The 14996-nt window shown below is 45.0% G+C and overlaps 1 protein-coding gene across 1 annotated transcript in view; it reads right to left on the bottom strand.

Moving 5' to 3' along the window:
- CEP85L (centrosomal protein 85 like) overlaps window positions 1–14996 on the bottom strand; it is a 185135-nt gene that overhangs the window by 50414 nt on the left and 119725 nt on the right. The window contains exon 4 of the mRNA XM_029052078.1: window positions 5856–5977. Coding sequence (XP_028907911.1) covers window positions 5856–5977 — 122 coding nt within the window. The remainder of the gene's footprint in view (window positions 1–5855; window positions 5978–14996) is intronic.

Genomic DNA, 14996 nt, shown 5'->3' with positions numbered 1-14996 from the left:
AGAAGCAGTGTGGCACAGTGGATAGACCCCGGGCCTGGGAGTCAGAAGGTCATGGGTTCTAATCCCATCTCCACCACTTGTCTGCTGTGTGGCCTTGGGCAAGTCACTTCACTTCTCTGGGCCTCAGTTACCTCATCTGGAAAATGGGGTGTGCAACTGGGAGCCCCACATGGGCCAGGGACTGTGTCCAACCCCATTTGTTTGTATCCACCCCAGTGCTTAGAATAGTGACTGGAACCTATTAAGAGTTTAACAAATGCCATAATTATTATCATCATACGAGCTAATCCGGTTGGAACCAGTCCCTGTCCCACATGGGTCTCACAGTCTTAATCCCTTTACAGATGAGGGAAGTGAGGCACAGAGAAGTGAAATGACTTGCTCAAGGTCACACAGCAAACATAACAGTAGTAATAATAATAGTAATTGTCGTATTTGTTAAGCAATTACTACGTGCCAGGCACTGTAGTAGGCGCTGGGGTGGATACCAGGAAATCGGGTTGGACACAATCCCTGTCCCACATGGGACAGTCTCAATCTCCATTTTACAAATGAGGTAACTGAGGCCCAGAGAAGTGAAGTGACTTGCCCAATGTCACATAGCAGACAAGTGGCAGAGCCAGGATTAGAACGCAGGTCCTTCTGACTCCCATCCCATACTCTATCTACCAGCCCATTAGGCTTCCTTCTGAACCCTAAGAAGAATGAAGACCCAAATTCTAGTTTAGCAACTGAAATTTAATTATGGGTAGGAATGAACTGATATAGAAGCTGCCCTCCAAAACCCATGCTTCCTCGTGGCAGGGAATATGTCTACCAACTCTGCTCTATTGTACTCTTCCAAGTGCTTAGTACAGTGCTCTGCACATGGTAAGCGCTCAACAAATACCAATGAATGATTGACTGTGGGCAGTGGGAAGGGAATGGGAAAGATGGGGGAATGGGAGGAAGAAGAGCTCACATCTTCGTGAGCTGCCAGCCCCACCACAGCTCTTCCAGTCAGGCCAGGGTAAAGCTGAAGAGCACAAGCCTGGCAGTCAACTCTAATAAAAATAATAATAATAGTACTTGTTAAGTGCTTACGATGTGCCTAGCACTGTTCTAATCAGGTTGGACACAGTCCCTTTCCCCTATGGTGCTCATACTCTTACTCCCCATTTTACAGATGAGGTAACTGAGGCCCAGAAAAATGAAGTGACTTGCCCAAGGTCACACAGCAGACCTGTGCCCAGGTGCCTTTGACTCCAATGCCACACTGTTTCTCTAAGCTCTGTCACTTGTCTGCTGGGTAGCCTTGAGTTAGTCACTTCATTCCTCCGAGCCTCAGTTTCTTCATCTGAAAAATAGTAATTACATACCTATTCTCCTTCCTACTTAGACCGTGACCATCACATGTGGGACAGGAACTGGATCTGATCAGATTATCTTCTTTCTACTCCAGTGCTTAGTACTGAGCTTTGCACATAGCTCTTAACAAAAACCAAAATTATTTTATTATTAAAGTTTGCATTCTATATGTGAGTCATTACATTCAAAAACCTCAGGGTGTTGTCCCTGGGAGGTGCTGGTGGGAGTTCAATGCCTGGAGGCCTAACACAAACTGCTCTGTGGCTAAATTGATCACCTTTGTAACAGTTTTAAGGTCCATTTACTACATTTCTGCTTCAAGGCATTAAGTGATAACTAGTTCTCTGGTTTTAACAGACCCCAGAGCACCCAAGATTAGTGTCTTCTAATCTGAAAATCTGTTATTCCAAAACTGCCGGGTTTAGGAACACAAAAACTATCTTAAAGGTTGGTAAAGCAGATCCATTTGCTATTATGGAGGTTTGTTAGCTGGATGGGCTACCGAAGTATTATTTATATGTTGTTTCTTGTGGGTGTAATGTGGCTTAAACAAAAACAGAGAAAAGCATTTTCAAAGAGCAGAAACATGTCTTTGCTGCAGCTGATTAAACCCAGAGTACTCTTCTAATTACCCAAAGGAAATAAGTCCCATCGAAACCTTAGAGGGTCCCTCACTTAGTTTAGGCAGTACCACTGACATGGAAGTTCTGCAGAATCATTTCAACTCCATGGCAGATGGAGGGTGGGAAGGGCAGAACAAAGATTCTGGCAAGACCACGACCGTTATGTTTGCTTGGCTGCCACTGGCGATTTCCAGTCTTTAGGCACAGTTAATTACTTTTTTTCTCCACCTGCTCAATATTGACAGTCTCAAGAGTATCGCCTCATCACACTGCGCTTAAACATTTTCCATTGTGACCACCAGCTGGGCTACCATAACCTGGTTGAAAGGTCTCGGTCTCTCCTCCCATGACTACACACAGATCACATCCCAAAGAGCTGCTGTTTTTTCTGCTGCTTAGGTCTGCCCATCCAACTCTGTATTTTTGGTAGAAGCAGATCTGGTGTTCACGTTTATTTAACTAAAACACTACAGTACACTTTGAACTCCTGACTTCCCCTTAAGGAAGTGACTTTACCATCCCCCCTTTTTTTATGGTATTTGTAAGTGCTTACTATGCACCAGGCACTGTTCTAATCACTTCACTGTCCTAATCACTTATCCTATCCCACCTTGATTACTCTATCAACCTCCTTGCTCACCTTCCAGCCTTCTGTCTCTCCCCACTCCAGTCCATACCGCATACTACTGCATACTTCATGTCACCCCACTTCTCAAGAAACTCCAGGGGTTACCCATCCACCTCTGCATCAAACAAAAACTCCTCATCAAGAGCTTTAAAGCACTCCATCACTTTGACCCTTCCTACCTCACCTCGCTACTCTCCTACTCCAACCCTGCCCACACACTTTGCTCCTCTGGTGCTAATCTTCTCAATGTGTGTCGATTTCATCTATCTCGCCGCCTACCCCTTGGCCACATCTTGCCTATGGCCTGGAATGCTCTCCCTCCTCAAATACGAAAGACGCTTTACTCTCCCTGCCTTCAAAGCCTTATGAAGGCACATCTCCTCTAAAAGGCCTTCCCTGACTAGGCCTCCCTTTCCTCTTCTCCCACTCCTTTCTGCATCGACCTGACTTGCCCCCTTTATTCACCTCCCCAGCCCCACAGCACTTATGTACATATCTGTAATTTATTTATTTATATTAATGCCTGTCTCTATATTAACACCTCTAGACTGTAAGCTCAGTGTGGACAGAGAATATGTCTGTTTATTGTTATATTCTCTCAAGCACTTAGAACAGTGGTCTGCACACAGTAAGCGCTCAATAAATATGATTGAATTTATGAATGAATGAATGCTAAACTCTGGGGTAGATACAAGCTAATAATCAGTTTGGGCAAAGTCCATGTTCCACCTGAGGCTCACAGTTCTAACCCCCATTTTACAGAAGAGGTAACTGAGGCACAGAGAAGTGAAATGACATTACCAAGGTCACAGAGCAGACAAGTGGCAGAGCCAGAATTAGAACCTAGGTCCTTAATGCAATTGGAAAGCTGCTCATGATCACGAACTGGTCTCTGAATCCAGCTGCGAACAATAGTTTCTAGAGAAAAGGAAACTGAGGCTCAGAAATTTGCCTTCTTGTACATTTATCTCCTAGGTGGGAGGTGTCCAGGGTGGGTCACCTGTAAGAGGCCTCCTGCTAAACCTCTTTGTTCAGAATCAGGAAAAGGGAGGGACAAAGCACCTGGGTATGATGGTGTCCCTTCAGAAATCTCCAGACTAGGGGACCTGAGCTCCAAGCATCCCACAGATGTCAGTTCTCAACCTAAGAAACACTGAGGAGATGCCATGGGGCTTCTAAGTTATCTCCATCTTCAAGAAGAAAAGGGAGGAAGGGAGAAAGCTTAGGGTGGAAACTCCCAGGATGTCCCCACTACTCACCACTACCAGGAAGATCCCCTTCAAAGTCTTCCTGGTCCGACTCTTACTGCACAGTAGGCACTCATTAAATACCACTGATTGATTGATAGACTGATTGACTGATCTAATCCAGGGGCACCAACAGCAATGTGAACCACAGCGTGGCCTCCCCACAGCAAGCCCTGCCCTAAACCCCTCATTTCCTCTTCTCTCACTCCCTTCTGCATCACCCTTGAACTTGGATTTGCACCCTTCAGTCACCCCACCCTCAGCCCCACAGCACTTATGTCCATATCCGTAATTAGTTTATCTATATTAACATCTGCCTTCCCCTCTAGGCTGTAAACTCGTTGTGAGCAGGGAATGTGTCTACTAACTCATATATCACACTCTCCCAAGGGCTGAATACAGTGCTCTGCACACAGGAAGTGCTCGAAAAATACCAATAGGATCGTTGGCGTCAGGGTTAGAGGATCTAGCTGACCCTTCTCCATCCCCACTGGTGGTGGGGTGAGGACAATCCTGAGCACCTCGCCCACGCTGTTGGGCTTGAGGACGCAATGAAGGACGAGGAAGCTAGTATCAGAGAGCCCTTCTTCACTACCGGGGAACTATTCCAGCTCACCCACGAAAATCCTCGAGACATCCAAGAAGTACTAAAGAACTCTGATGGATATATGCAGGAGGCTCATACATAAGACATGCACCTGATTATGAATCACATCATTGAATTGGCCAATGATATAGCCCAGTAATAACCTGAAGATGGGTGGAAGCCCTGGGGGTCAAAGAGCCTCGCGGACCCCATAGATCCCACAGAGCAAAAGATTCAGCAGCCTTCCGACCAACGGATACAGTCTAGCCTGATGAATTATAAAACTTAGACTGTTCGGGTTTCAAGTACGATTGGAAGAATTAACCATGGGGGACTGGCAGAGAGGTTTACTAACTGATGGGCCCATTTCTTCCCATTTAATTCATTCATTCATTTGATTCTATTTATTGAATGCTTACTGCGTGCAGAGCACTGTACTAAGCCCCTGGGAAATTCGGTTCCACCTTCACAACACTGCTAAAATCTGCCTTTTCCTCTCCATCTAAACTGCTAGCACGTTAATAAAATCACTTATCCTCTCCCATCTTGATCGCTGTATCTGCTTCCTTGCTGACCTGCCAGCCTCCTGTCTCTCCCCGCTCCAGTCCACACTTCACTCTGCTGCCCGGATCATCTTTCTACAGAAACGTTCAGGACATTTCCCCGCTCCTAAAGAAACTCCGGTGGTTGCCCATTCACCTCCATATCAAACAAAACTCCTCACCATTGGCTTTGAAGCACTCAATCGCCTCGCCTCCTCCTACCTCGCCTTGCTACTCTCCTACCACCACCCAACCCGCACATTTTGCTCCTCTGGTGCTAAGCTTCTCACTGTACCTCAATCTCTTCTATCTCACCACTGAACCCTCACCCACATTCTGCCTCTGGCTTGGAGTGCCCTCCCTCCTTAAATCTGACAATTACTCTCCCCTGCTTCAAAAGCCTTTTGAAGGCACATCTCCTCCAAGAGGCCTTCGCTAAGCCTCCCTTTCCTCTTCTCCCACTCCCCTTGGTGTTGCCCTGATTCGCTCCTTTTATTCTTCCCCCCTCCCAGCTCTACAGCATTTATATACATATCTGTAATTTATTTATGTATATTAATGTCTGTCTCCCCCTCTAAGCTGTAAACTCATTGTAGGCAGGGAATGTGCCTGTTTACTGATGTACAGTACTCTCCCAAACACTTAGTACAGTGCTCTGACCACAATAAGCGCTCAATAAATATGACTGACTATGAATTTAACAATAAACAGACATTTCTGCTGTTGACTACAGACAGATGAATCCCATGGAGAACCTTCCCTGGGCAAACCACCCGTCCCTCCCGATGAGCTGGAAGATGGAGTCAACCATCCCGTCGCAATCAGGCACCCCACTATGTAATCAGCACGTGCGACCGCAGAAACAGAAAATTCCATACTTACCGATCAATGACCAGTTCCTTTTGCTTGAGCAGTCCTTCTTTGATTTTTAGCAGGGATTCCCAGTTACTGAAGTCTTGGTAGCCAGAAGCGGGATGAGCCTGGAGAGATGAGCCGGTAAAAGCCTGCAGAGAAATGGTACTCTTATTGGAAAAGTCCTACAGAATGGCCCAGGAGGCTTGTTCTGTTTCTGAGATGCCCAAATGAAAGATTCCCATCTTTGGAAAGTCAGGCAAACTCATTTTCCTACATTTAAATGTGCCCCTGGTTCAGGTTTTCCTTATCGTGGGTGAATGCTAACATCCTTCCTGGGCAGGGATCGTGTCTACCAAGTTTTCCCAAGTGCTTAGTAGAGTGCGTTGCATATAGTAACAGCTCAATAAATACCATTGACTGATAAAATGAAAATGTTAATCATGGCAAGAAGTGGCAGCAACCTAGATATACCTCAGTTACCTCCTCTGCAAAATGGCGATTAAGACTGTGAGCTCCAGGTAGTACATGGACTGTGTTCAAAATGATCAGCTTCTATCTACTCCAGTGCTTAATATGTAGAGAGTGCTTAACAAATACCATTCGAAGCCTGCCCACAGTAAGTACTAAGAGGTTAGCTGACTATATACCAGCAGCAGCAACAGTAATGGTATTTATTGAGCACTTAGTATGTACAAAGCACTGTACTAAGTATCTAGGAGAGTTCGATATAAGAGAGTTGGCAAACTCATTCCCTGCTCATAAGGAGCTTACAGTCTAGAGGGGAAGACAGACATTAAAACAAATGATGGATGTGTATGTAAGTGCTGGGAGCTGGGGTGGTGACAGACATTAATATAAACAATTTGATGATGATGTTGGCATTTGTTTAGCGCTTACTATGTGCCGAGCACTGTTCTAAGCGCTGGCATAGATACACGGCAATCAGGTTGTCCCACGGGGGGCTCACAGACTTCATCCCCATTTTACAGATAAGAGAAGTGAAGTGACTTGCTCAAGGTCACACAGCTGACAAGTGGCAGAGCTGGGATTAGAACCCATGACCTCTGACTCCCAAGCCCGGGCTCTTTCCACTGAGCCACGCTGTTTCTCTATTATTTATACTATATACCTAGGGCTCCTCCATCTAAATGCTTACTAAAAGTCAAATCTTGGGAGGGGAAAAAAGGGAAATGAAACAAATCATCAACACCATCACTACCATTACATACTTTTGCCCACTTTTTTTCCCAAGGAGGTTAAAGTGCATAACAGAGATCATCATACGTTGTTGTTCATCACACCATTGTTGTGTGACAGGCACACAGAGGTGAAGTGATTTGTCCAAATTTCCTCTACCGATCAATGGTGGGAAGCACCGGGGCCTAGTGGATAGAGCACAGGCCTAGGAGTCAGAAGGATCTGGGTTCTAATTCCAACTCTGCCACTTGTCTGCTCTGTGACTTTGGGCAAGTCGCTTCACTTCCCTGTTCCTCGGTTACCTCATCTGCTAAATGGGGATTAAGACTGTGAGCCTCATGTGGGACAGGGACTGTGTCCAAACTAATTAGCTTCTACCTACTCCCGGCTCCGCCACTTGTCAGCTGTGTGATTTTGGGCAAGTCACTTATCCTCTCTGTGCCTCAGTTACTTCATCTGTAAAATGGAGATTAAGACTATGAGCCCCACATGGGACAACCTGATTTACTGGTATCTACCTCAGCGCTTAGAATGGTACTTGGCACATAGTAAGTGCTTAACAAATACCATCCTTATTATTACTATTATTTTTACTCCAGTGTTTAGGACAGTGTCCGGCACATACAAAGTGCTTAACAAATACCATTAAAAAAAAAAAAGTTGTGATCTGGAAAGGGACATGTGAAGCCAACCCAGAGGTCTTCCCATCATGCCCCAACACCTGCTAGAAGTCCGTGGCAGAAGACCAGAGCAGAGTCTGGGGTTACAGATTCCGCTGATGGCATAAAAGCCGGTTTCTAAAGAATGCTTTAAAGAAAGGTTTCCTGAAACAAACGATTTGCAGAAGAAACACTGTCGCCTGGCTCCAAGGGTGAAGGAACAATGACACAGTCAGGGCTCATAAATTCTTTCTGGAATATCAGTGTGGCAGGGAGTTCCTTCGTTGTCAGCTGGGCATCAGTCTTTTCGTCCCACCTACGTACATAGATAGATGGTAAAATCCTTAGAGGCAAGAACCAGGGCCTCTGTTTTCATTGTGTGCTCCAGAGTACTTTCCCGGGACAGCGCTTTGCTCACAGCAGCTACCCAGGGCAACACTCCACATGTAATGGAAACTCAGCAAATTCTCATGTGCTTACTTCATTGCTCTGCACAAAGTAAGCACACAATAAATACCACTGATTGATGATGATCATAGACACTCACCTTCAGCTTAACCTTCAGCATAACCTTCAGCTATTAAGGCCAACAGGGTATTCATTTAAGCACATACACTTTTTTCTTCAAAGAAGGCCTAAACTATATACGCTTTGACCTTTCTTTTCAACACAACAGAAACAATGTCATTCATTAGGAGTTTACTATGCTCCAAGCACAGTGCTCAGCTCAAAATCGATACAAGATAATTAGACTGGACGGGGGCTCACAATCTAAGAGGAAGGAAGGACATTGGATTTTATCCCCATTTCAAGGATGAGAAAACTGAGGCACAGAGAAGTGAAGACTGTAAACTCAGTGAGGACAGGAACCCTCTCTACCTACTCTATTTGTACTTCCCCAAGTGCTTAATACACTGTTCTTCAACAATAAGCGCTCAATAAATACTATTAGTACAGTACTCTGCACACAGTAAGCCCTCAATAAATACCATTGATTGACTGATTCATTCGTTCATTCATCAGTGACTTCTCCAAGGCCAAGCAATCATATTTATTGAGCGCTTACTGTGTGCAGAGCATCATACTAAGTGGTTGGGAGAGTACAATAGAACAGGATTGGATTCCCTGCCCTCCAGGAGCTTACAATCTAGAGGCCAAACAGTAGAGAAGAAATGGAGCTAGGCCTGGGGAAGCAGCGTGGCTCAGTGGAAAGAGCCTGGGCTTCGGAGTCAGAGGTCATGAGTTCGACTCCCGGCTCTGCCATTTGTCAGCTGTGTGACTGTGGGCAAGTCACTTCACTTCTCTGTGCCTCAGTTACCTCATCTGTAAAATGGGGATTAACTGTGAGTCTCACGTGGGACAACCTGATTACCCTGTATCTACCCCAGCGCTTAGAACAGTGCTCTGCACATAGTAAGCGCTTAACAAATACCAACATTATTATTATTATTATCTCCTGTCTCCCTCTCCCATGCTCTGTCTCCTAGGCCAAGCTGCCTCCCAGAAGAAACTTGGGACTCCCAAAGCATGAAGGAAATGACTTTATTTTGGCATGGTCCAGTCTTACAAGGTCACCTGACCCTCACTAACCAAGTCTCCCAGCCCTCCCATCCCCCACCACACCGGTCCTGGGATCGGTAGCTCGGGTCACCATCGGGCCCTAGGCTGGAACTAAATCATCCGCCATTAAACAATCCCTGTCCTCACACTCCTGAAACATACGATTCTATAAAAGTGTGCTTCAGAACCAGTCGTCCAGTGTAAAAATAGGACAGCCATTACGTTTATGGAAAGCACTCTAATATCAACTGGCAGGAACCAATGAATCACTGATTGATTATAGACCAGGCTTCAGAAACGTGAGGAAAACCTGCAATTCGCCAAACTAATTTTCCATCTGGAGATGGCGTTAATTCTGTTAAAACTCACCATGTCGACATTAAGAGAATCTTCAAACAAATCCTGTGGCCTGGCTGTTCCAATTATCCACTGCCAGACACCTAATTATTTTTCCACTTCCCGAGCCCAAGTTGTTTTCTGGGTTTTGGGTGGGTTTTTTTTTTTTTTGGTTTTTTTAGCTATAAATACTTCATAAATGGTGCCCAGAATAACCACGGCACACTTTTTAAACACATGGTGCTGAATGCTCCCAGAGGGGGTGTTGGAGATAGTTTCCATTGTGAATAACAGCCAGTTGGTCCAAATACAATGAAGGTCTTCTGTTCCCTTAAGCTGCTCATTATACTTCAGCCCCCTTCCAGCCTCCCTTTCTGCTCCATCCATCCCAAGGCCTCGGCCAGAAACCCAGATCAAAATCAATCAATGGCATTTATTCATTCATTCAATTGTATTTATTGGGCGCTTACTGTGAGCAAAGCACTGTACCAAGTGCTTGGGACACTACAATATAACAATCAGATGCATTCCTGCCTACAATGAGCTCACAGTCTAGAGGGGAGGGCAGACATTAAGCCCATTGTGGGCAGGGATGGTCTCTGTTGCTGAATTGTACTTTCCAAGTGCTTAGTGCAGTGCTCTGCACATAGTAACTGCTCAATAAATACAAATGACTGAATGAAATACATAAGTAAATGAATACATTTATAATAAATAAATTACAGATATATATATATATGCTGTGGGGATGGGAGGGAAGATGAATGAAGGAGCAAGAAAGAGTGGCACAGAAGGGAGTGGGAGAAGAGGAGAGGAGGGCTTAGTCAGGGAAGGCTTCTTGGAGGAGATGTGCCTTCAGTAAGGTTTTGAGCACTCACTATGCGCAGAGTGCTGTTCTAAGTGCTTGGGAGAGTACAATACAAGAGAGTAAGCAGACACGTTCCCTGCCCATAAAGAGTTTATAATCTAGAAGGGGAGACCCAGATCAAAATCAATCAGTGGTATTTACTGAGCACTCGTGTTCAGAGCACTGTACTAAGTGCTTGGGAGAGTACACCGTAAGAGAGTTGGTAGACACATCCCCTGCCGGGAAGTAGCTTACAGAATATCCCAAGGTTGACCCCATCCAGGTCTGGCCCTGTTCTCTCCGGTCGGGTCAGGCAGAGATTCTCAATCACTGCTGCAGCATAGTTAGCTCCTGACATCCTCTGCCTTGTCTGGGGCCCAATCTCCCAAACATTTCCTGCCCCTACTCCTCATTTCTGGGCTCCCCCATCAGCCATCTGCCCACAGGAACCGCTGCTATGGGAAATTAACCAAAAAGACGTTGAGAGCTGATTTTCACCACCAGCAGTGTAGTTTAGTGGATAAAGGATGGGCCTGGGAGTCAGAAGGACCTGGGTTTTAACCCTGACTCCGCCACACATCTGCTGCGTGACCTTGGTCAAGTCATTCCACTGAGGCCCAGTTACCTCATCTGTTAAATGGGGATTAAGTGTGTGAGCCCCAGGTGGGACAGGGCCTATGTCCAACCTGATTACCTTGTATATACCCCAGCGCTTAGAACAGTTCTTGGCACATAGTAAGTGCTTACCAAGTACCATAACGATTATTTCAGGGGTCTTCACAGCTGTCTCCCTCCTACACATCCACTCTCTTTTCCCACTACAACCCAACTTCTGTTCTTTGCTCTTCCTTGGCAAATCTCCTAATTGCACTGTTCTCTGTACTCTCCCATCTCAAACAACTGCTCAAACTCCTCACCTGCATCGAAATTTGCAATATCGCAATCGTCCCCACCTCTTGGTCATGTCTTTCCAAAAGCCCACTTGACACTTTAGGATACCGTACATAATAATAATAATAATATGGTATTTATTAAGCACTATGTGCCAGACACTGTCCTAAGTCAATTGGGAGGTGGGGGGGAAATACAAGCAAATCAGGTTGGACACAGTCCCTGTCCCAAGTGGAGCTCACAGCCTTAATCCCCATTTTACAGATGAGGTAACTAAAGCAGAGAGAAGTGAAGTGATCTGCCCAAGGTCACACATCAGACAAGTGGCAGAGCTGGGATTAGAACCCATAACCTCCAGATCTGCATTCCACATATTTATTCATTCCTTTTAATGGCACTCGTTTAGCGCTTACTATTCCAGGCACTGTTCTAAGTGCTGGGGTAGATACAAGTTAATCAGGTTGGATACAGTCCATGTCCCTCATGGGAATCACGATCTTAATTCCCAATTTTCTTATGAGGTAACTGAGGCCCAGAGAAGTGAAGTGATTCCCCCAAGGTCACACAGCAGACATGGGGCAGAGCTAGGATTAGAACACCCAGGTCCTTCTGACTTCCAGGCACATGCACTATCCTCTAGATCATGCTACTTCTATTTTCCAATTCCCTTATCTGTAATTTATTTCAGTGTCTTTCTACTCCCATTAGACTTGTAAATTCCTGAGGGCAGGGAATTGTGTCTATCAAATCTCAAGGAACATATTCTCGCTAAAGGCTTAATTCAGTGCTCTGCATAAAGTAGGTGTTCAATAAATACCATTAATTGATTGGTTGATTTTACTCTTTTACCGGTTGTAGCTATATTTTCTTCCTGTTATCACTGTAGGTATGGCTGGGGGTCTATTCATATCTGTGTGTCTATCTCCTCCAATAGGTTGCTAACTCCTTGAGGCCAGGGCCTAGGGTTTTTACACCGGGTGTACAGTTCCCAATCATTACGCACAATGGACAGGGAATGTGTCTGTTTATTGTTCTATCATACTCTCGCAGGCGCTCAGTACAGTGCTCTGCACCCACTAAGCACTCAATACATATGACTGGCTGACTGACAATGCCCAGCCATCAGAAGAAAAAGATGCTCTATAAGTATAACTGAAAAACAACAAACGCCACCCCCGCAATCATCCTTTCCATACAGGATCGGTCCTTCGAAAATCACCGATAAAGCAATTAACTTAATCTGTGTGTTCCAGTTCCATTATCTAAATCTTGGAGGTGCCAAATGATAAAAGATTACCGCAATTATTTCGGCTGAAAAATAAATGGGCAGGAGGAAGATTCTGGCTGTCCCTTATTGTTAGTGCCAATTAGAGAAAAGTGAATGAGCAATTCTGGTCAGTTGATTTTAGTACCATCAACTATAAAGGGGTTTACAGACCATAAACACTATAAAATCCGGAAATGATTCCTCAGAACAATAGCCACACCATTTTAATTGAAGGAATTCATTTTCAGGAATTGCTCAGATGCCCTGTTGACAATCACTCGATGGTATTTATTGAGTCCTTACTGCATGTAGAGCACTGTACTAAGCACTTGGGAGAGCACAATACAACAGAGTTGGTAGACGCCTTCCCTGTCCATAACAAGCTTATAGTCTAGAGAGGGAGACAGATATTAACCAGTCACTGGAAAATGGGGATTAAATCCTATTCTTTCATACTTAGACTGTAAGCCCCATGTGGGGCTGGGGCTGTATCCAAGGTTGGATCTGTATCCAACTCGATATACTTGCAGTTACCCCAGCACTTAGAAGTGCGCTAGACACATAGTAAGTGCTTAACAAATACCATTAAAAACCCCCAAATTAATTAAATAAATGATATTTATTGAGCACTTACTGTGTGCAGAAAACTGTACTGTTTGGAAGGGTACAATATAATAGAGCTTTTAATGGCATTTGTTAATAATAATAATAATAATAATAATGGCATTTGTTAAGTGCTTATTATGTGCCAAGCACCACATGATAATAATAATAATAATGATAATAATTGTGGTATTTGTTCCACGCTTTCTATGTGCCAGGCATTGTACTAAGCACTGGGGTGGATACCAGCATATCGGGTTGGACACAGTCCCTGTTCCAGGTGGAGCTCACAGTCTCATCCCCATTTTACAGAGGAGGGAACTGAGGCACAGAGAAATACAGTAATTTGCCCAGGGTCATACAGCACACAAGTGGTGTGGAGCCAGGATAAGAACCTCGATCACTCTGACTGTGCCAAGCACCATTCTAAGCACTGGAGCTGACACAAGGTTATGAGGCTGGACACAGCCCCTGTCCTGCATTAGGCTCACAATCTAGATAGGTGTGAGTAGAATTTAATCCCTATTTTCCAGATGAGGAACCTGAGGCCCAGAGAAGTGAAGTGACTTTGTCCAAGGTCACGAGTGGGAGAGCCGGGATTAGAATGCTGGTCCTCTGACTCCCATGCCCGTGTTCTACACTGGGCCACTCTGCTTCTCAGCATTGGTACACCTAATCTCTGCCCACGAGGAAGAGGGAGAACTTTATCAATAGCTCTTCCTGTTCCTTCCAGGGCTGTTGCCAGAGTGGGTGGTGGAGGCAGAGAGCTGGGTAGGATGGAGAGTTGGGGGAACTGTTCACGTTTTAATATTCTTAAAATGAGACAGGCACAGTTGTTTTACATAGGTGCCACTTCCCAGGGGTCTGAGAGGGAAAAATGCCACCCATCCCGCCATGCATGCCTAGAATAGGCTGCATCAACACCCCAAGTCTCAGAAATCTAAAGTGATTTTGAAAGAAACAGATAAGGGAAAGATAAAGTGCAAATTATAAACAGATCTGCCTGTCCCTGTGCAAGTCAACCACTGATTAATTAAGTTTCTGCATGCCGGGAGAGATGAAAGAGTGTTTGCGGACAGGAGAAGGGGTTATAAAAGGCATTTCCATTTCACACTATTCTGTCAAATTCTCTCTGCTCTTCTTTCTACCAACAGCAGTGGAGAAGATTTGGGTTAAGGATGATTCAGGAGAAGCAGGCTTCCTTCCCCTAGATCTGGGCAACACAAGAGACAAAAGGCAGATCGGTGGGCAGGGCTCCCAAGCCCAGGAGCCTATCCCACCTTCACTGCAAACTGAAGAACCATGCTCTTTCATTCAATTATATGTACTGAGCACTTACTGTGTGCAGAGCACTGTACTAAGCTCTTGGGAGAGTAAAATACAACAATAAAAATAAACATTCCCTGCCCACAACGAGTTTATAGTCTAGAGAGGAGGAGACAGATATTAATATAAAAATAAATAACAGATAATAATAATTATTATGCTATTTGTTAAGTGCTTACTATGTTTCAGGCACTGTACTATGCACTGGAGGAACTGTACTAAGCGCTGGGCACTGTCCCAAGTGCTGACATACCCATCCTCTGCTTCTTCCAAGCACTACTGGGAGAAGCTTCCTCCTCATTCCTCCCTCAATATCTTCCAGCGATCAGTTCCAATTCACTACTCGCATTTGCTTTGATCTTGTTTAGGGGGCACAATCCATGTTCTAGCCCTACCAGGTGGTGGATATACTATAATAGGCACCTGAGACTCAGTTGCTTTGCTTTGGTGCTTTGGTCTGGTGGGTAGAGCATGGGCCTGGG

This window comes from Ornithorhynchus anatinus, chromosome 2 (genome assembly GCF_004115215.2).
Source record: "Ornithorhynchus anatinus isolate Pmale09 chromosome 2, mOrnAna1.pri.v4, whole genome shotgun sequence".
NCBI lineage: Eukaryota > Metazoa > Chordata > Mammalia > Monotremata > Ornithorhynchidae > Ornithorhynchus > Ornithorhynchus anatinus.
The sequence above is the reverse complement of the archived record's forward strand: the minus strand, read 5'-3'. Positions and strand labels throughout refer to the sequence as shown.